A 21,861-nucleotide genomic window follows, 5' to 3' on the forward strand; every position below is an offset into this window, starting at 1 on the left:
TAAAAAAACAACGCAACTGATCTCAGCTGGTATTCTGTCTGTAATGGAGTGGAATTGACATTTCTAAGTGACCCCACACTTTTGACCAGTAGTGTATAATGGAAAGATATTTGCAGAATTAGACCCATTTGATACAAAAAAAAACCAAAAAAAAAAAACACACAAACACCAATTACCTTATGACTAAGTCCTAATGGCAGGGCACTAAGAAGGCTCTATGACAAAAACAGTGCTCCATGCAGAGATATAGGTTAACTAGAACTTTATTGGAATACATACCAACAATCATGATAATAAATTAAAAATAAAGCATAAAAATAAGCTCTTAAAAAAAAAAAAAAAAAACAAACATGACCAGAAGGTGGCAGTAAGTGCTGCTGGTTAAAAGAGAAACTGTGAGGTTGTCTGGTTGCATTCATTTAAGAAAAGCAAATTGTCCCAAGAGAAATAAAACAGGATGCTAACTCATGCACACGGTGCATAATGTCACAGAGGATGTAGATGAATTCACCTTCAAGAGTTTTCTTTGTTGCTGTTGCCGAGAAAGTCATCCATGGAGGCCTGCAGAGGGCAGTGGAGACAGGAAAGAGACAGTGTGTGAAAATGTATTTTAAAAGAGAGATCTTGTGCAGCACTCCAATTGTAATATGACTGCTACTAAATATAATATGGTGTTATGCCTCAATTGGGTTTCTACTTGTCATTACTGTGATCCTACTGGAATTGTATTTTATTTAATGAAAAGCTGAGTTATCAGTCAACGCCGTCTACAGGCAATGGCAATGACACGAGGACGAGGTCTACACGCACCTGCATGAGCAGCCTCTCCTTCCTCAGTTTCTTGTAGAAGACGAGAACATCTGGATCTGCCCTGACCACGCGGGGGTCAAAGTCCATGACCCTCAGACCCTGCAGGCTCCGAGCCCGAGACAACGCCACGTAGGCCTGGCCGCTCTCAAACACGCGCGCCAGAGAGATCTCCACACAGTCAAGTGTCATTCCCTAAGACAAAAACGCAACATCGGTTACAGGTCAGAAAAAAAAAAAAAAACTATTTTACAACCCAGAATGTATTGGCATTTTGTAGTTAAAAAAATAAGCATTGATTGATTTGATAGATATTCCAGTATTTGAAATAAAATGTGTCCAAAAAATAAGATTTAAACATGGGCAACATCTCCACCCAAACACGGATTCTCAGGGATTGTATTGCTTTCATTTCCAATCATTTTCTATTTGAAGGGATACGCAGGTGTGGGATTTCCGTCATTTCCCCCCATGCTTTAGCCCCTCTGCTGTAGATCAAACATCGGTGACACGTTGGTCGTGACCAATGAACTCAATTACCCAGAGGGACCCTTTTTTCCACTCCAACCAATTTCAGAGTGTGAGGTGAGGATATGAGTTTGCTGCGGAGCCTGGTGGGGATTGACGATTACACAGTTACAGCTCATTTGTGGGCAGCAGTAATACTGGGTAGGTGTTCAGGGTGTCTGACCACGCTGTAGCAATTTCCCACATGAAATAGCATTGTTGTGCCAGGGCTCACTCACCTAACACGAGTTTCTCTCTTTGGCTGCTGCGTCATTTGGAAACTGAGTAGGAACTTCTGATACCATTATTTTTTTGCCGTCACTAGAAAGCTCACAGACCGATGACAGGTTTGGGGGGGGGGAGGGGTGAGGAGTGAGCCAAGTTTAATAAAAGAAATACAGCATCTCTAATTTCATGCTCAACTGCTCATAACATAATTGTGCCACTGTTATTTCATTGCTATATGGCACAGTGAGTGACTGTCTGTCCTTCCATCCATCACAGTGCTAAGTAGTGGTATAAATAGTGTGCATACTGAACAGATGAACCATTTCCCCAAATTTTCTGGGGACAATTTGACTCCAGCATTTTCAACCTCAGGAAAATGTAATTTATAATAAAAAAAAAAATAAAATAAAAAAAAATCACCCAATTTTATGTGTCAGGTACTTTACGCATCTTTGTTGATTACCTAAATACTTGATAAAACATAACCCTATTTTGGTGATTTTTAATGGCTTCATATGGAAGCTTCGGCTAGTTTTCTCTACTGTCCCCAATGTTGTTAGCTTCCTTTTCAGCAGTTCCTCACACACAGCATCCAATTGGGGGGGGGAAAAAAAAATGGATTACTAGTTATTCTATGGAACATTTATTCCTTCTGCCATGTCTAGTATCGCCCTCACGCCCTGATTCCCTGTAGATGCTTTCCCAGTGTACACCTGCATGCTCTTTGGCATAGCTGGACTGTGCATGCTGCCCATATTTTGATACCGTATTTGTCTGTTTGTTTGGTGTGTACTGCCTGAAGGGACAGTCCCAACGAAATGCAACTGTAAAGAGAGGGTAATCGCTGCACCCACTTATATATCCGGTATTGCTAAAATAATAATATAAAGTGTATGACACGGGAGAAAACAGGGAATGTCTTCAGAAACATGGTGGCTGAACACAATGCACTTCCAGTGGCAGCATTTAAAAGTAGCGCTGCAAAGATTAATCGATTAGCTGTCAACTATTAAATCAATCGCAAACTATTTTGATAATCGGTTTGAGTCACTTTATTTATAAAAAAGTAAAAAGTTGGATTCCAGCTTCTTGAATGTGAATATTTTCTAGTTTCTTCACTCCGCTGTGACAGTAAACTGAATGTCTAGTAGACTTGTGGGTCAGCGTGATAATCGTTAGTTTCAGCCCTATTCCAAAGGCTTGCCGTTTCTTCACCTTTTGACTTTGACTCTCATGTTAAAGTGCATCACATCCAAGTCTTTCCAACTGTCCCCATACACTTCAATGTGGGCAGAGGGGACTATAACAGCTTTCCATTTTTGGAAGGTAACGTGTCCACTCTTGGAGGCAGAGAGTACAGAAAAGCAGGTGGTAGGGAGACAACAGGAGGGTCAACCCCAACAGTCGTATTCTCATCAGAGCACGGCGCCTCATTTATTTATTTATTTATTTTTTTAATTTTTAAACCTGTATTTATCCAGGTAAGTCGATTGAGAACAAATTCTCATTTGCAACGACAACCTGTCACATTCACACAGTTACCCATTCATACCTGGAAGCTGCCCAGTACAACCACAGTCTGATCTGCTGGCCACTGAGCAGCTCCACTGGAGTGGTTGGAGGTTAAGGGCCTTGCTCAAGGGCACCTCAGTGGTGGTAGTGAGGGAGAGACAAACACTGCTCTTTCACTTTCCCCACCCAGATTTTATTCGGTCGGTCTGGGGATTGAACCGACGACCTCCCGGTCACAAGCTCGCTTCTTTCTGCCAGCATCCTCCTCTACATTATCCCCAGTCTCAGACACATTCTCCTCTACGTCACGTCCACGGTCAAAGAGCGGTGACAAAAAAACCTTGTTGGCAGAAAACATTTGCTTAGGTCATTTTTAAATGGAGAGTGTATAACGAGAGAGCCCACAGAGCACCAAGAGAAATGGTTAAGAAGGCTGCAGTACAAACCTTTATACGTTTGTTCCTCCCCTGAGCTGTTTGAACTATCAATGTCTAAAAATATTTCTTAAAGGCAAAATATGTGTCTAACCATTCTGAATAAAGTATTGTGGTGCTGCAGAGATGTCCTGGGCCTACAAATCCCATCCTACAGACTATAGGAAAACATCTTTGTTTGGTACATATTCTTGCAAAAATCACACTATATGACTATAGTACATTGTGTTTCAATGAAAAGGAGAATGATGAGCCAAAAAATGTATCATTCCCTCCAATATCGTGAATCCTATCGCAACATCAGTCAAAATAGTCGCAATTTGACATTTTCCTCATATCGTGCAGCCCTAGTTGAAACAAAACTAAAGCATACCAGTTCTATACAGTGTATAGACTACTGTATACACTACATACCTACTTGGCATAGTATACCATTTTAGCAATTAGTATACAGAAAAAAAACAAAAACAAATCACCCAACATACTAGTGAGAGGAAATGATACAACGTATGATGTCAGATGTCAAACAAACTGCAATGTTGGAAAGCTACAGCCCATCATGTTTACACTGTACTCTAATAGCATTTGTACAATCCATTGTATAGCAACATCATTTTTTAACCTCATCTTACTTTGCTTTTACATAAGTTTTTATTTCTTGCACTTTTAGCTGTGTTACTTTATATACTCATTGGCCCTCTTTTTTTCCTTACTCTTATTTCTGACTATGAGCTTTTAATTAACAATTTCCCTGAGGGGATCAATACAGTATTCTGAATCAAACTTCACAAAGAGACATTTATCAGATTTAATACTTTTGTTAGTCCAAGGTTGTTTTTTTTTTTTTTTAAACCATTTCACCACCACCCACAATTTCTCTTTCCAGCTGTGATCAACTCCTCCATTTCCTTTGTGCACTGCATTGCGAGTATGCGTCAAGAGCCCACTCAAAAAAGGGACTATTTGTAGCTACAGTCGATGATGTGTATGCATGCGGTCTGCTTTGAGTGGACTTTATTTTGTCACTACTATGTAGTACTAGTGTTTACCAAACGGTAAAACCCGTGTGATGTCAACGCGCAGTATTTCAGCCCTCACACGACCATGGCGATGACGTGAACACTCAAGTCATGAACATGGGGATCTTTACCATCCATCACATATGATGTGAATGTGGCATTAGCATGCTAACATTTGCCAATTAGCACTAAAGAAAGTACAGCTGAAGCGGACAGAAATGTCAGTTTTGCAGGTACAAAAAGACATTTTAAAAAAACGTTGCCCGATGATGGCGCTAGATAAAAAGTTTGATGACAGGGCTGATGACAAAAGTTATTATGCTTGATTCTGTAAGTCTGCACTAAATGTCAGGGCAGTCCAACTAATAGTTGTTGAAGCGTCCATCCATTACCTCGAAGTGCTCATCCTTTATGGGGAAAGACAGATCCCAGCTGAAATTGTGAAATTGTGCGAGAGCCAGGGTACACCCCGTCTCCAGTCAACCAAGGGGCTGAGAGACAACCACTGATGCTCCCATTCCAACCTACAGGTAACTGAGTCACCAATTAACTAGTCTCACACAGCTTCCTCCACAGCGCTGTGGCACTCAGCATTCCAGGATGGGAGAAAAACGTGCTCTGGTTTATTGGCAATTGCACAATCACAAAGAAAAAAGGGCCAAATATGTGATGTTTAATGTTGCTAATCTTGTGCCTTTCTCAATAAAAAAAACAAAACAATGAAACAATCATTATGGGCGGTGCTAAGAGCCACGGTGCCGCTGCAAAACAGCCTCGGGAAGGAACTTGTTTTGGTGGAACGTGTACGTTCAAAAGTTGTTTCAGTCGTGCGAGAGAAAACTCAGATTGGACAGATAGTCTAGCTAGCTGTCTGGATTTACCCTGCAGAGATCTGAGGAGCAGTTAACCGTAGTCCTCAGAAATCCACCAGAGCTTAAAAATTACAACACAAGGAAAGTGACATCCGGCAGAATTTCAGGCGGCAACAGAGCTATCCAGGATGTGGATTATAGTGGATATAGACTACCAATTAAACTAACCTGCCTGTCTTTGGACCGTGGGAGGGAGACGGAGGCTGACACGGGGAGAACATGCAAACTCCACACAGAAGGACCACAGGCGGCCTGTGAGGAGACCGTGCCAACCACTGCACCACCGTGCCGCCCTAGTTGTTAACACATTTCACTCAAAAATCTTAAAAAAAAAAAAAAAAGGGTCAAACTCCTGCTGGAATAGTCAGGGACTCAAACTCAGTGAGATTCATCATCTGGGAACCATTAACTAGTGATGGCCAAATAAAGTTTCATTAAGCTCGGGAACCTTTTTTTTTTTTTATCTCACTAAATGGCGCTCTTGGTCTAAAAGGCTCAAGGAATGGCTAGTCCGTGTGCTTTCAACCCTTTGTTGACCAGAGAGCACCAGAAAAAGAAAATGCTTAATTTGGCCATCACGACCAATAGTGTCAGCACTACATTTTGTGCCAATCTATCCGGTAGATGTTGGGATATTTCACTGGACACGTGAAAACTCTGGGCTGCTGGGGGGGCGCTAGAGAAAAAGGTTTGAAGACAAATGTAGGATGTATCCTCTGTGCATCATGAATGTCTATACAAAAACAAATGTGTGTGGTGATCATTTCTAGCCATTGTCAGTTTCATGACAAAGGCTAAAAGATGAAGAGTTACCTAGCACTGCAAGTTTTTAAATGTTCTCCACTACTCTACTACTACGCTACTGATAATAAACTACTAGTACTGAACTCATAGAAAGGTTTCCTTTTATACCTTTCGTAAGGACGTTATACAAGAGCTTTTTTCTTTCTATCTGAACAAAGTCTATATTTCTGAGATCGCTTTTCAACATCCATCACCTGTTGAATGGATTGTCGACCTTCGATGACACGCCATAACCTGGACAATGACCGAGCTTCAAGGCCGGTTCACACACTGCAATCATACCTTGAGCTAGTTCTAAGCGCTCTAGCAATAACAACAAATTCAATACAAAAGAAAAACCGTTAGGCTAATTGAGTTTGAATTGCCATCCATCAAGTGAGTCATGCATTCAAAAGAAACGCACAAAAGACTCGGGTCCCATGGCAACAGAATCAGTATCTTCCTCAAAGAGAAAGTAATGCCATGGTAGGGATTTGGTGAGCATTGGCCTCAGTATGTCTGTGTGCGTTGTGGCTGTGGCTGAGCGCGTACCGACCTGGCTCTTGTGGATGGAGATGGCCCAGGCCAGTTTGAGTGGCAACTGCTGTCGACTCAGGTGGACCCCCCCGCCGGACTTAAACACCCAGCGCTCAGGCTTCAGCACCTCTGTGACACCACACAGGAAACGCACATGTGGGAGTCCTGAGGAAGCAGGCAGAGTCAGCACATGGATGGATGAGAATCTGAAATATGACTATTTTTTTTATCTCGAACAATCAACATACGGTTATAAAATATATAATTAAAAAAATATAAAAAAAATTCTATCTCTCTTTCTAGCTGATAACAAAAAACAAAAAAAGATAACTGAAATCAATCTGATTCCAACAAAGAGCAAAAAAAGGATGAGTTAGAGAAGGAGCAGGCAGAAGGATAATGCTTATATAGTCCTGCCTCAACTTTAGAATATATCACAGAAGAAATAAAAGATGTGGAAATAAAAGATATCTTTTAATCTAAAAAAACACAATGTGGTATTTTCATTGCACTTCTGCCTGACCTGCTGATACAACATGAAGGACCTTATGCTTTCTAGTTGGGATAATCTTTTAAGTGGGGTTATATGGAGGTACTCATCTACAGTAGATGGCGGTCAGCACGCCCTCAGTTTGGAGAAGCAGGCAGGCGTACCGACACGGAGGCTAAGCTAATGGACTGCTGTGGACCGCAGCAGCAGCTGCAAGACGTATTTCAGCCACTAAAATAAGAGGCCTACATAGTCAATGTGGGTTTATGTGTACACAATATTTAGAATATGTTCACCGCTCTACCTTGCCAACAAATAGCCCTCTTGGCTCTCTTCAACGTCACCAGACTCCTTTGACAAAAATGCTAATTTAACCTCACAGAACACGGGAGTTGCTCGTCTACTGTTGCCTTGATCGGTTAGTTTGAGTTATTGTGCGACTTTGGTGTTTTTAAAGGGCTTAGTTTTGGATTCACCAAAGTCACACAATAACACAAACTAACCGAACGAGGCAGCGGTAGACCAGCAACTCCCGTGTTCTGTGAGGTCAAATGTTTTTTTGTCAAGGGAGTCTGGTGGCTTTGAACGGAGCAGAGATGGATAGAAGGGCTTCAGTTCCCTGTAGGGAAGGACTATCGATGGCAAGGTAAAGCGGTGAAAATATTCTTAATATACTGTAGCTTACACTTTAAACAGATTTTAAACTGGGCCATTTTTAGGTGCATGTTTAGCTGCTGCCCTCTTCCACAGCAGGACACTGCTTAGCTTCCGTGTCGGTACTCCTGCCTGCTTCTCCAAACTGGGGGTGGGCCGAGCGCCATTTACTGTAGCTAATACACTGACTATGGAAAAGTACATAATTCGAAAGTATCCAAACTATCCCTTTAAGTTCTTCTGTTAAATATCCTCCAGTGACTATTCCTTAAAGTCTACAATTGCCACCAAGGGTATAATTACAACTCAATACAGAAGATAATCAAATTCTGGCTTTTCGGAGAAAATATTTCTGCAATGTGTTTCAAGGGGAATAAATAAAATCCCGTACCATTTTTTCCAGACTCAAAAGCCACGACAACCCCCCGCGCTCCGTTCACCAGACCTCGAGAGACATCCTGGTTCTTTGTCAGCATGACCTTAAAAAGAACAAGCAGCATTACATCACAGAGCGTCGCCTCGACTCAAAACTGAGCGCTGTATTCTCAACACAAGGACAATGTTGCACTAGAGCTGAGCGATATGGAGACAATAACATACGGCAACATTCTTGTCCTAATACCTTGATGTCGATATTGCGGCGAGATTCAAGGGTTGACAATTGGTGCAGAATACAAAATATCTTCACACTTAGATTTTAGATGAATAATCTTCAGTAATGTAGATACAATGACTAAGTGGGTAAAGGTAAAAATAATAGAAGAGCCAGAACAGTCTGGTAACACAGAAAAGTACATCACTTTACTGTAATGCAGCCTTTAAAACCAGGAAAAGACAACACTTAAGCCATTTACGATATTACGATTTCCAAAATCTAAAGCGATATCTAGTCTCATATCACGATATCAATATAATATCGATATATTGCCCAGCCCTATATTGCACGCCAAATTGCAGAGGGTGTGGAGCATAAAGAGCACACGCTACACACACAGGCTCACCTGAGCCCCCACTTTGAGTTGGATCAGTTTGCCGACGGGGCTGTGAGCGTCGATGGCCTTCACCAGGGCTGGGTCGCTGTCCAGAGCCTCAAACGCACGCACTGACCCTAAGGGACCAGGAGACAGTCATTACATATGATGATAATAAAAATAAAAGAGAGTTCTACATACAAAATATGATGGGACATGGGCAAACAAGTCACGTAAAGAACCTAAAGATATAAAAGTATGTAGGGCTGTGCAACTAATCAAATTTGGATCATGATTTCAGCTCCTATCACAAAAACAATAACTCTACTCAGCCAATATTTGAATATATTTATAGTATTTATTTTAAAAGGGAATTAAAAAAAAAAAAAGGTCAAGAAGAAAAAGTATTAAATTCAAAGTTTTCACTGTTTTGTTTAACTGTTTTTTGAAGTTCAATAAATGCCACATCTTTCCAAAAGTCAGAGTAATCGTGTTAGATTATCAGCATTTCAATGTTGACCAGAATAATTGTGATTATGAGTATATTTTGTCCATAGTCGAGCAGCCCTTAAAGTATGAAACCATAAACAAGAAAATGGTAAAAAATAAACAAAATAAAACCACAACTGCTGCCACAGTAGGTCGAGCACACTCACAGCTACAGGCTTTCAAAATAATAACAAAAGTGTAATGGAACGTGTTACAACAGAAAATAAGTGGCGTCTGGCTGAGACTGAAAATATCTGGAGGAAACCGGTTTCAACAAGTTCCCCGAACATGACTCGAGCCATCTCCTTCGTCATTTTCGCCTCCACCCAAGCCAGCCCAAGTAACGCCCGTTTCAAGCTGGAAAAACTAAAATCTAATGAACACTTCGGACCAGGCAGCTGCTGGAGTTTCTTCTCGTTGGTGAGCTCCACGTCGTCCTTGTGCGTGCACAGCCTGGTCGCTAGGATGCCATCCCTCTCGATGTGATGGTAGGCGCTTCCCATCAGCGTCGCGGTGACTTCCTCCGTCACCCTGGGTGGGGTTCATTAAGACAGAAAGACAATTTTTGCAGCACAGCACAAATGTTCTGTAGAATACAAAATGACCTGCCACAGCTCTAATTGCATGCATGTGATGCACTTAAATAGACAGCACATTACACCGGACATTAGATACGAATGTGTGTGCACTGAGCCCACATTAACTGTATAAAAAAAAAAAAAACATTTTGGCAATAAATTGCTTGGGGGGGGAAAAAAAAAAAAAAAAAAAGGACAGTGCCCTTGACTTTACCTGCCCACCCGCACTGACTGCAGGAGGGAGATGAAGGACTGGTCCGTTTGCCTCCGCACCTCCATTAGCTCCATGTTCACCTGGATGACCTTACGCCAACTCCTGGCCTGCAGGAGGGGAAAAGGATTGGTTTTTTGTTGGTTTGTTTTCTCTCTTCTTTTTTTTTTTTTTTTTTTTTTTAAATATCCATGCATCCTCTTCAGGAAGTAAGCAGTTAGTCTGTAGGACAGATGCTGATTGCTGACTCATGGCAACAGCATAGAATAAGGTTGCTTTCGCACCTGAGCAGTTTGGTCCGTTTAAAACTAACCCTGGAGCGTTTGGTTCCGGTTGGTTTGGGGTGGTGTGAAATAGAGCCCGACCGATTTTTTTAAATCCAGAAACGCGTAACAAAACATAAACCGATTTCCCTAACATTAGTTATTTGTAGTTATTTATGAGTCCCTCACTAAAATGATATGATAAAGCGGTTTAAAAATAAACTTTTTTTTTTTGTGTATTGTCACAACAAAAACAGAGGAACATCAAAATATATTAAAGTTCTGATAAATAAAAATGTATAAAAATACAAACTTAAGATATGAAACTTAAACAAGGTCCCATATGGTGAAAATGGGTTTTTATGAGATTCTGTGTGTCATATAGGCTCGGGGGTGTAAAGTAAAAGCTGTGAAAATGTGAAATTGCTCACGTCTCCACCCCCCACAAAACTAGACTGCCTCCCAGCTAAAAGGGCCAGTTAGAATTTGATGCATTTGCTACGTAGAAACCGGGTAACCAATGGGTGTCGTGTTCCAAAAATCGACCTAGCCCCGCCCCCTTTTCCAACGTTCGCTTCGTGCCGCTGAGAAGAAGCGGGAGTCACGTCGGGAGTCAAGTCGTCCCGGAAAACCGGCCATGAGAAACGCATCATTCCGGGGTGCAGAGTATCAAATACATCACTGCACTGCCTTCCAAAAAGAAAAAGATGTCGCTGACAAGTGGTTGGATTTTATTTTTGGAGACTTGCCTCAACCTGTGCCAAGTCAGGCTTTTTCGGCTACGTACTGCACATTTCTCACCGCAGTTCGTACTGAATCAGGGGCTCTATGATGCTGGAGTCGTATCAAAACTACTATTGATGAAAGGATCCACTCCAACTATTTGGGACCCTCTCCCAAGCATTGAAATGGTGAGTAAAAAAAACTATTGTATAACGTAGATTACTAGCTGAGTTGATAATTTCGTTTTTCCTAATGGTTGGTTAGCTGGCTGTGGCACCGCTAGCTAAGGGGTGGTGACTGTGCACATTTTAACATTAACGTTAGTTGGCTACTGAACTAACTAACGTTTGCACTGTAGCTAAGTTACCTGTATAGTAACGTTAGCTACAAAGCAAACAATAGTGATGTCGCCTACTATTTTCAGTTTGTTTGCAATATTGTTAATCTCGGGCCAAGAGGAAACTATAGATACTCTGTGATCGATTGTGTGAGTGCATCACATCGTCTTTAGCGGAGTGCGTTTACTCAGCGAATCGGTGTTGGTGTTCTCGCCGGGTTCAAGTCTGTTTTTTTAGGGGCAAAAGCGCCCCGAAGTCCCGGGGAGGCGCCAGCAGGTTTTTTTCCTCCACCCTGCTGAGACAGGACGCGCCGCGGCTCGCGATTTGCAGCGTCCAATGCATTTTCTTGGCGAGCGTAAATGGCAAGAAAGTACACTGATAATCTTTTATAAACAATATAAATAAAGGATTACGTTCTTGATATAAATGACCGATTCTGTCAAAGGATAAAAAATGCATCCCCTGCTTGCCAACCCTTTTGATTTTCCTTTCTCTCTCCCCCTTCTGTCTTCCTTACAACAGGGACGTTGTAGAGCGCCCTCTGGTGGACAATCTATGCAACGCCAACACTCATAACATGGTTGAAGGGTGTTTAGTCCGTTTTTATTTTATTTTTTAAATATTCATTTATCGGCCATTGTAAATGCCAATACCGATAGTTTGGAAAATGCAGAATATCGGCCGATAATATCGCCCCACCGATATATCAGTCTGGCTCTAGTGCGTTTCTCCATAAAACATGAAATCAAGGAGAGGGTTAACTTTTCCTGCTACAGATTTCCCACCGTGGTCAGAAAGCACAGGGGAGACACTTTGTTTCTCTCACTATGACCCTAGAGTCGCTACTCACTCCGAAGCTAATCACCGTCACTCTCTACCACACACACATGCCGGCACTGCTATTCTCTAAAAGAGAACAACGCACAAGAATAAACTTCAATCCCCTTATGTAGGCTAAGCTCTGCATGGAGCCTCCGCACAACCATAAATCAGACTTAAGACGCGAGGAAGGAAAGCAAGTGGAGGAGCTGGGGAGGCAATTAAATGAAGTGGGATACAACTAGACAGGGTAAACCCAGCCCGATCTGCCGGCAATTTGATTTGGCCCTGCAGCTCAATCTTAATAGATTGAGCTTGGTCTGGTGATAGCCAGACTAGGATGCAACTATATAGTTGTTCAAATGTTCTGGTATTTCGGTGTAAATGACCTGATCAGCTCACTGACCACAGTGTTCCTAAATCAATGACAAACTAATAGGGACGTTGTAAGACCCACGGTGGTCTGACCTGGAAGCAGAAGCTGGCTCTTTCCTTTCCCTTAGAAACGGGAGGCAGCTGGAGGAAGTCGCCACACACGATCAGCTGGATGCCCCCAAACGGCACCGTAGACCTCCGCACCGACCTACAAGAGTGCAGCGAGAGGACGAGTGTCACTGAAGATCAACAGGGATTCCATCTTCTAGATGGATGCAGGATTGTTGTGATAGATAATATGACGGCCTTCATTATATATATATATATATATATTTTAATCTCATATCAAACCTGCAATGTGTCACGCAGTATAGCTGACATCAGAGCGCTGCTGAGGTTTAATAAAACCCAGGGAATGATCTAATGTAACTGGAACCATGGAAACTCACAAAAGGCAAATTCGAAAATCCTTCATGCTGGAAGTCTGCTACTCAAACACCGTCAGCAAAACTCTGAGGAATACCATAATGTGAACGGGTATTGAGGAGAGGGGAGATATAAGTCTCTGAAAGGAGTGTGTAAAATCTAAAAGTGTCCCCAAGGTGTGTTAGGGGAAAAAAAACAGTTTTGCAACACTGCAAACATTAGGAGTATGACTTGGGTTATTACAGACATTTAATCATTTTAAGTCAGCCATTTTACTTTGGTACGCAGTTCAAACTCGCAAATCTTTTATGAACCTTTCAAAACAAAAATTTCAGTTTTATGAATTATAAATGCTGCCTGCCTGAAAAAGCTTTGAAAAAGTCGTTCATTTGTACAATTTGTGTAAAGTTGTCAAGGATGACTCAGTCAGTCAAATGTATCACAGAGCACTGTGGGTGGGTGGGGGGGTAATCGGAGCCATTATAGCACAGTATCCTGAACATGATATCAAATACTTTCAGGAAAGCTTTACTTAAAAAGGTCCCATGGCATGAAAATTTCACTTTATGAGGTTGTTTAACATTAATGTGAGTTCCCCCAGCCTGCCTATGGTCCCCCAGTGGCTAGAAATGGTGATAGGTGTAAACCGAGCCCTGGGTATCCTGCTCTGACTTTGAGAAAATGAAAGCTCAGATGGGCCGATCTGGAATCTCCTCTTTATGACGTCATAAGAAGGAAGGTTACCTCCCCTTTCTCTGCTTTGCCCGCCCAGAGAATTTGGCCCACCCATGATAAAGAAAAAGGCATCATGGCTTGAAAACAAGCGAAGCATGGCAGTTGGTCAAGGCCACACCCCCACCCTCCACCTTGCCTCCCTCTCTCTCCTCCTCAATAGCATTTAAAGCTACAGACACAGAAATGGCACATCCTAAGGAAAGCTCATTGTGGGACTGGCTCTAGTGGCTGTAATTCTGCACCAAGGCTGAATTTCGGGAAAGAGACTTCAGATACAGTATTAGAGGACCACTGAGGTCTATATAAAAGAGACTTCAGATACAGTATTAGGGGACCACTAAGGCCTATATAAAAGCATCCAAAAAGCAGCATGTCATAGGACCTTTAAGAATATTACCATAATTCATGGTTTTGGGCAGTCTGAGTTATGTCTACATTCTACACTACTGTAAATCTCAAATATGTAAATGTAATTTGACAGCTGCGGCAGCCACTTAGGAAGCAAACGAGCATCTGCCTTGAATGACGCACAGCGGGCGAACACATGTGAAAGGTGTACCAACAGAAAAATATGCACTCCGCTTTACTAAAGACTTCTATTTATACAGATTTGCTGTGGCATCATAAGGAGATTTTTTTTTTTTTTTAGACCGACGTCTCACCTTGCCACCGCCTCGAGCTTGTCAAAGAACTGGGCCTCCACCATGGAGATCTCGTCGATGATGAGGTGTCGACAGCTGGTCCAGTGCTGCAGCACGCCGGGCCTCTGAGCCAGCTCGATGCACTGCTCCAGCGGGGCCGAGCCGGAGCCGATGCCTGGACAGAGACAGGTGGTCAGACGGGGACACAAATGAATAACACCAGTGCAAAGTACTCAATTCACACTCTCTGCTGTATATTGAGATTTAATTAGAAGCATCCGGTAACATGGAGAGACATCCGACACCCCCTCCTCGATTATATTAAAGATTCATGATCCGACAGGCGCCTTCACACAGACATTGTAATGGAGTCAAAGGCTGCAGCTCTACTAGCACAGAAGAAGAAATAGATGCAAAGACCTTTTGTCTTTATATTAAAAGGGACAGGGAACTAACCTCTGTGTATCTCTCACCACTAATGTGTAATTTCCAGAGACACATTTGTGTCTTTAAATCAAGTTCATCGCTCGCTCGCCCCCCCCCCCAGAGACACGACGACTCACCAGCAAAGTTGTGTAATGTTGTTCCTCCAATGTGGCATGCAGCCACCCCTGTGCTGGCTGTGGCAAACGTGCTCTTTGGAGGAAGAGATCCCATGATTCTCTTCAGTAGGAAGGACTTTCCTGTACCTGAAAAACACACATTCAAAAAAGAGCTCAAAAAACAATTCTTTAAATCGCCAAAAGAAAAATACCATAAATGTGCCATGAAAGGAGATTTACATCAGATTCTCTTGCGGAAATGTTAAAGCCAAAATGCCTAAAACTTGTTACTAACAGGCATCATCAGTAAGACAATGTCATTCAGTAAGCCCGTTATGCATTTTTTTAAAAAGACATCTAGTTATGACAAACATGTGACAACGGAATTTAAATGTATTGTCACACACTTACCTGCACTTCCAGTGAAGAAGATGTTCTTGCCACTCAGCACTGCACTGAGGACAGCCGCCTGTTCTTTATTCAGCTTACGTGATGGCAGAGACAGGATGGGCTTCTTGCTCGGGTTGGCCTTCACCTGAAACAGTCAACACACAGCCAGTGACACATTTAACAGAAAAGATAACAGAGTGTGTAAAATCTATCCACAGATCAAAATGAGCCTGTTTAAAGCATATTGCACTCCTTTGTATACTGCTCCCTTATGGACTAAGTTTAAAAAGACAAGCATGCAGAAGCTTAAGGTTGCTTATAATGACTGTATGAGGATACTGCTCAACAAAACCAGGTGCTCTAGTGCAAGTGACCTGCTTTGTAATGCAGGGGTCAGCACCTTCCAGGCATTATTGAGGCGTCTGATCTACAAATTAATTTGTCCCCTGAACGTCTCCCAGAACAGCAGTGTTATGCTGCTGACAAATGATACCAATCATCACTATGGAAACACTGGTATAAGTGTCTTTTATTGAAATGCAGTATTGTTGTTTCTTTTGTTTTTATTCCTCTGTATATGTTCATCTTTGTCTTTTTAATGTATGTTGTATGTCATGTCTGTGTCTTCTGAATGGACCTTGAGTCTGGCAATAAAGTTGATGATGATATCCAGAAGGGGAAAATGTTGGTGCAGTATCGTCTACTTGACAGTGGTGGAAGTATTCAGATGCTTTACTTAAGTAAAAGTACTAATACCACACTGTTAAAATAGTCTTTTACAAGTAAAAGTACTGCATTGAAAATGTTACTTAAGTAAAAATTTGTAGGAATAATCAGGAAAATGGACTACAATCAGCGTTTAATGGTCTAATCATTTCAGCTGGACTTGTAGGCCGTTAGGTAGTTTAAATTATAATAAAACATGGTATTTTATGAAGTGCATGCGTTTTGTGCGCAAAAATTTACTAGTTACTTTACAAACGAGTAGAAGTACAAAGTGGCATGAAAAGAAAAAGACTCAAGTAAAGTACAAGTACTTCACATTTGTACTTAAGCACAGTACTTGAGTAAATGCACTTAGTTAATATTCCACCACTGGTAGTCTGCTACGAATAGACACTTTAATGAAGTGTTTTGCGTGTGTGTTCAACTCACTGGGCTGAAGTTAGTGTCACTCCTGGACCTTTTGACCTGCTGTCCTGTTCCTGCTCCAGTCATCTTATTGGTGCGCTCTGCCAGCCCTGTGGGGGCCACTTTAGCCCTCAGCTCATTCACCTTCTGGATGTCCTTTTGCTGCAGGGGGCTGATGGCCTCGAAGCTGCGGGGCAGACCGGCTTTGAGCTTCTCTCGGCCGCTCAGAGGCTTGCTGCTCAGCCGGGCCTGGTGTTTGATGCTCAGAGTTTTGAGGAAGAGGTTGAGCCGGTCAGGGGGGCAATTGGAGATGAGCACCTGGATGTTTTCAGGGAGCAGTTTGACGGTGCACTTCCCTTCTCTGGCGAACTTGGTGAAAAGTTTGAATTCTTTCAAATGGTAATTTTGCGGCACTTTCCCGTCGTGGACGCGGAGGATAATCTCGTGGAACTCATTCCGGCCCAGGATGACCGAGGCTTTACGGATGATCTGCCTCCGGGTGGCCTGGCCGGAGGTGTTGAGCTGCTCCACCGTCACACAGCACTGCAGCTGGCCGCCGTCCTCCCCGGATAACATCGCAGCAACTTTGGGCCAAATAAGCTACGAGAGTTCACATGTAAAAGGCTATTACTGAACAGTTTGCTCAGGCAGTTTCAGGTAAAGATGTCACCATGGTGAATGAAACAGAACCGTGTTTTGGGGTTTTAAAACCCTGCACTAGTCTGCAACAATGTAATGTCAGCGCAGCTGCTGTGCTCCATTCAATCAACTCAAACATCAAGCCTCGTGATCTCGCTACCTCATCGCATTTAAACATAACCGAGTGATAGAAATCAACTTAAAATGTAGCCACGGGGGAACTTTTACTTAAGCTCTTACCTTTGTTTTCAGAACAAGTTAGAATCTTTGGCTCTGTTCCGTTTTCCGTGCAGCTGCTGCCCCACTCCGTGAACGCGAGCACCGATTTTCAAATTGTCGCTGCGTGAATTCAGCCAATAGTTGAGCGACGCTGCGGACCAATCAGGGAGAGGGGGTTTAACAAAGCACCCAATGAAAGAAAGAGAAGGGACGCCCAGCTGGCTGCACCGACCAATCGCTGTTATTATGACTGGCGACGTCATATTTGTGTGAAATACACATGGCTACTAGTATATACTTATATACTGTCTATGATAGAAATAGATTAATTTTGTTATTCTGTATGCAAAATTCTATATTCACAAGCAGAAATTTTCTAACTCATCTCCTAATTGTGTACCTTTTCTCATATAATTTAAATCTCTACTGAAGTCACTTAGAACGTTGGATAACAAAAAAAGTATCAAAATTGTGGAAACTGTAGAGCTTTTTTCCCCTGAAACCTCTGACTAACTGTAAATTTATGTCTTCTTGTACTTGTTTGTAATGTCTGTTATTTCTTTTTTTTTTTTCTTTTAAATATTTTTGTTATTTCTCGTTTGTATTGCGTCGTATGTTTCTATATATTTACTTTTTTATTTTCATAAGTTTGTGCACTTGTTGTTCACATGCTATCATTGCTTACCTGATTTTTTTGTAAACTGCATTTTGTCAATAAAAAAAATACTATAGAAATAGAAAACCTTTTTCTTCTTCTAAACAGAATATTTTCATTTTAACAATGTTCATAAGTATCCACACTATAACACGAAATAACACTTCAGTGAATGATGACCATAGAAAAAGTTACATTCAGATATAAGTGTACATAGTTTCCTGGCTTAGGCGCTATTGACCTTTTTTTATACCTTTTTTTTGAGCATAGAAAGTTCATTTTGTAGTGCATTCCACACTGAAGGAGTTTTTGCAAACTCACATTTTTGTATGTAATATTTCATTATTATTATACAATTATTAACCAAGAATTCAATTTTTTTTCCCTTTAAGATTATTCCTAACTGGATTGTTTCGGGGGCTGGGCAGGGTGGGGGGCTATATTTATGGATTTGGAGGGAAATAGAGAACCTCTTCAATTTTCAATATGAAATACAGACACTCCTTTATTTTCTCTATTGTCTATTGTGGGTCATGTTAAACTGCTAATTGTTCAATATACTGGATTGTGATTTCAACTGGTGGACATGTTGTGTATAAAACACAGGATAAGTGAATGGTTTAATAACTGAGAGGTCAGAGTAGTAATCTACCCATGTGGAAAGAATGAATGGATGGCTGAGGGAGATGATGATATTATACATTATGATGGTTTGAAAAATCAAACCAGCTCTGGTCATCAATCATTTGTAATTAGTGGTGCAGTTGCACTAAATTCTCAAAAAATACTGAACATCAAAGAAAGAAACTATCCAGCTCTTTTATCTATTTTATTATTCCAGCAAAACTCTGGATGAAATAGTTTACGATTAAAGGTCCAGTGTGTAACGTGTTTAGTTGTTCATTATCAAAATCTGTGATGCCCGTTCACAAACTTGTCCTTTTTCATGACTATTTACCACCACCATCAATTCCAAGTATTCCTTTTGGCTTGAAATTTTACATTTACATTCGCATGAACTGGGGTAGACGCTCCATATTCATGCACCATCTTGAAATACGTTAGAAGGAAACTTGGAGGACCACACGTATTCAAAATCCAAATTTCAGGAACAAGAGTCTTCTTCTTCGCCCAGAAAAAGAAAAAGTATATTGAAAAGAGCAAGAGACCGGCTTTCTGAAGCGTGAAGGCTACCGTAGCTGTAATACGTACTTTGAACTGCGTGGCGCGAGAGAGTTGATTGCGATATATGATCTCAATGCTGGATGGGAGAAATTCCTACACATTGGACCTTTAAGTATGCAAGGTGCTGAACTACAAAGTACAAGTTTTTAAGTCAAACGTTTTAGTCTGACATTGCCCGTTCTATCTCCACAGTGCTGTGGAGTAAGGTCTGACTACACCACAGATGCATTCTGGGATAGGAGAAAAAAAAACGCTCAGGGTTGTTTGCCAATCACAATGGTCTTGGGCGGCGCTAAGCTCCGGACGCAGCGACGGTGGCTCTGCAGAATAGTCTCATGAAGGAACTTGTTTTGGTGGAACATTTGCCTCCCGCAAAAGAAAACGCCACATACAATATTAAATGAAGTTAACTGGTCACACAATACAGTAACATGAGCTATTTAAATTAACAGAATACATGGTTAAACCTCATTAGTTCTTGCCAGTTTATCACCGCGTGTACTACGTCCACAGCAATCTAACCAACCGGTCCCAAAACGTCCCAGTTAGAGAGAAAATGTCGTTAACATATTCTGTGTAAATCTTTACAATTATTCACTAAAATAACTAAGCAGGCCTGTCTTGTTGCACGATCCAAATTTTCTTCAAAACTTGCCATTTTCAGCGTGTAGCTTGGTTGTTGTTTCCCGAAGCGAACAGAGTTTGAGAACGGCAACGCACAGAGAGCCAGATGTCAGACAGTTATCCTGGAAATGTACTTCTGTTGATCCAGACACTGTTTTTAAATTGTACTAGGTCAAAGGGGAATGTCTCGAGTCTTTAGTCCACGGTCTGCAGCTCTGACTTCCCCATTCAGTTGTGATCATGAATATTAATTATAGAAGTTAGGATGCAAAATGGGCAACAAACAATAAAAAATGTACAAGCGGGTTCTCCATTGCATTGCTTCATCACGCCCTGATTATTTTTTAATAATACCCAAATGCATCCCACATAGAGTGGGATTCTTTATACTGTTACAAAAGCAACAAACCATTTATCATTTTCACATATTTAAAGCCACTTTCTGTGTGACTGTGTGAAGCTTCCCTGAACTGGATGAGAGGGGAGAACATACGTTCACAGTCGAGTCTCTGTCATTAGACAAGGTTGACTAAACCCAAAACATTTTAAAGTGACTAAACACCCCGATCTTTCAGCTGTGGGAGGCAGGGTGAGGGCGTTTGATCAGTGACAGTCTGGAGAAATGAGTCTCACACTAATACACATTAACTATCAGCCAGGATCTAGCAGATGTCTCTTGAATTCAAAAGGTGAGGAGGAAGAAAAGGTAATGGGGCAGGTTGATTTATAAAGCAAAACGTGATCACGACCTACGTATATATATATCATCACTACCTTGATATTTATAAAGGTTTCGGTGGGTGACATGCAGTCATGAGTAATTTTCTAATTAGACGCCACATCCCGAGCTTGTCAGCTCAAGCAGCCATGTAGAATCAGTCCATGTTCCTCTATTTTAAAGGGGCCATATATGCTATTTTATATATATATATATATATATATATATATATATATATATATATATATATATACACACACACTCACCCGGTCGCCCCGATGAGTGTGAGTTAACCTCCATTAACACTGTAAGCTCTGTCAGCACTGTTGCCATTGTTAGCGCTGTTAGCATCATTAACGCACGCTAGCCACTGCTAGCCGCCGCCATTTTGGCTCAGCCACCTCCATGTTTGCCATGTGCAGGCAATCCAGGTCCGAACCCTAAATCGCATGTAGCCCCTTTTACATAAAACTCACATTTAAATGTTTCCATCTTGAAGACAATTCGTGAGGATTCCTGTTATGAAAAACAACACATGCATCAGGCTGCCGTCGTCAACAGTTCAATTGGTTAACATTTGAGTTGTAATCTGAGGTGGTTTGTTCCCCTGCGGCCTGTGGTTTCACAGTGTGTGTAAACTGAACAGAAGGTATATTTATAGTAAACACTAGCCTCTGATGTTACCGCAGATACTCCGGCCCATGAGCGCAACACATCACACGGCTCTGTCGAAACCACAACAACTTTTAATACCCTGTAATCCAGATGAACACAAACTGAACAGCAGCAACATAGATTTCCCAGCATTATGTGAACCTGAAAAGATTCATCTAATGTGCATTACTGGAAATATTTAAAAGCTTTAAGTAATAAGTGCGCCATGATCTTTTAAATGCATTTGGAGCTCACAAGCAGTAATATGCAAATACATTTTCATTAGGGTTGTGTGTTGAGTGCTTTTAGATAGTGAGATGGCACAGAAGAACAATATTTGTAATGTTTTCCCTGCCCTTCAACACTCTCATCATTATGTGGATAAATGGTGACTGTTGGTGCCTTTCGCCTCCTACATCCTTTACAGCCACCTTAGTGATGACCTGAGGAAAATGTGTTGATATCACATTATAAAGCAAGATAACAAGGACTCACAAGACAAATGTGTGTTTTTAAATATTGCGCTGATGTTGTGCTGTGATCTTGACATAATTCTTTCATAATACAATTTCATACAGTGTGAGTAACTCTGGCGACCCATCTGGCATAAGCTAATGAAGGTTTCGTTTTTGGCCCTGAACACATAAACACAGAGCAGGGGTGCTGCGAGGGTGATATATGAGAGCAACATT

At 41.6% G+C, this 21,861-nt stretch overlaps 1 protein-coding gene across 4 annotated transcripts; it reads right to left on the bottom strand.

The window, feature by feature from the left end:
- Window positions 1-245: 245 nt before the first annotated feature.
- pif1 (PIF1 5'-to-3' DNA helicase homolog (S. cerevisiae)) lies at window positions 246-17,480 on the bottom strand. Of its 4 annotated transcripts, none has more exons than XM_036005363.1 (13): window positions 17,355-17,480; window positions 16,500-17,062; window positions 15,366-15,489; window positions 14,976-15,101; window positions 14,434-14,587; window positions 12,704-12,818; window positions 10,096-10,202; window positions 9,695-9,834; window positions 8,845-8,951; window positions 8,235-8,322; window positions 6,719-6,864; window positions 811-1,002; window positions 246-561 (listed from the first exon to the last, which is right to left on the bottom strand). In XM_036005363.1, the coding sequence occupies exons 2-13, from the start codon at window positions 17,049-17,051 to the stop codon at window positions 514-516; spliced, it is 1,899 nt and encodes a 632-aa protein (XP_035861256.1). In that variant the 5' UTR covers window positions 17,052-17,062; window positions 17,355-17,480; the 3' UTR covers window positions 246-513. The 4 variants fall into 4 exon arrangements, with proteins under 4 accessions (XP_035861256.1, XP_035861258.1, XP_035861257.1 ...); XM_036005365.1 differs by having other exon boundaries at window positions 16,500-17,059; window positions 17,355-17,479; XM_036005364.1 differs by having other exon boundaries at window positions 16,500-17,075; window positions 17,355-17,468.
- Window positions 17,481-21,861: the final 4,381 nt, after the last annotated feature.

This window comes from Sander lucioperca, chromosome 9 (assembly GCF_008315115.2).
Source record: "Sander lucioperca isolate FBNREF2018 chromosome 9, SLUC_FBN_1.2, whole genome shotgun sequence".
NCBI classification, from domain to species: Eukaryota; Metazoa; Chordata; class Actinopteri; order Perciformes; family Percidae; genus Sander; species Sander lucioperca.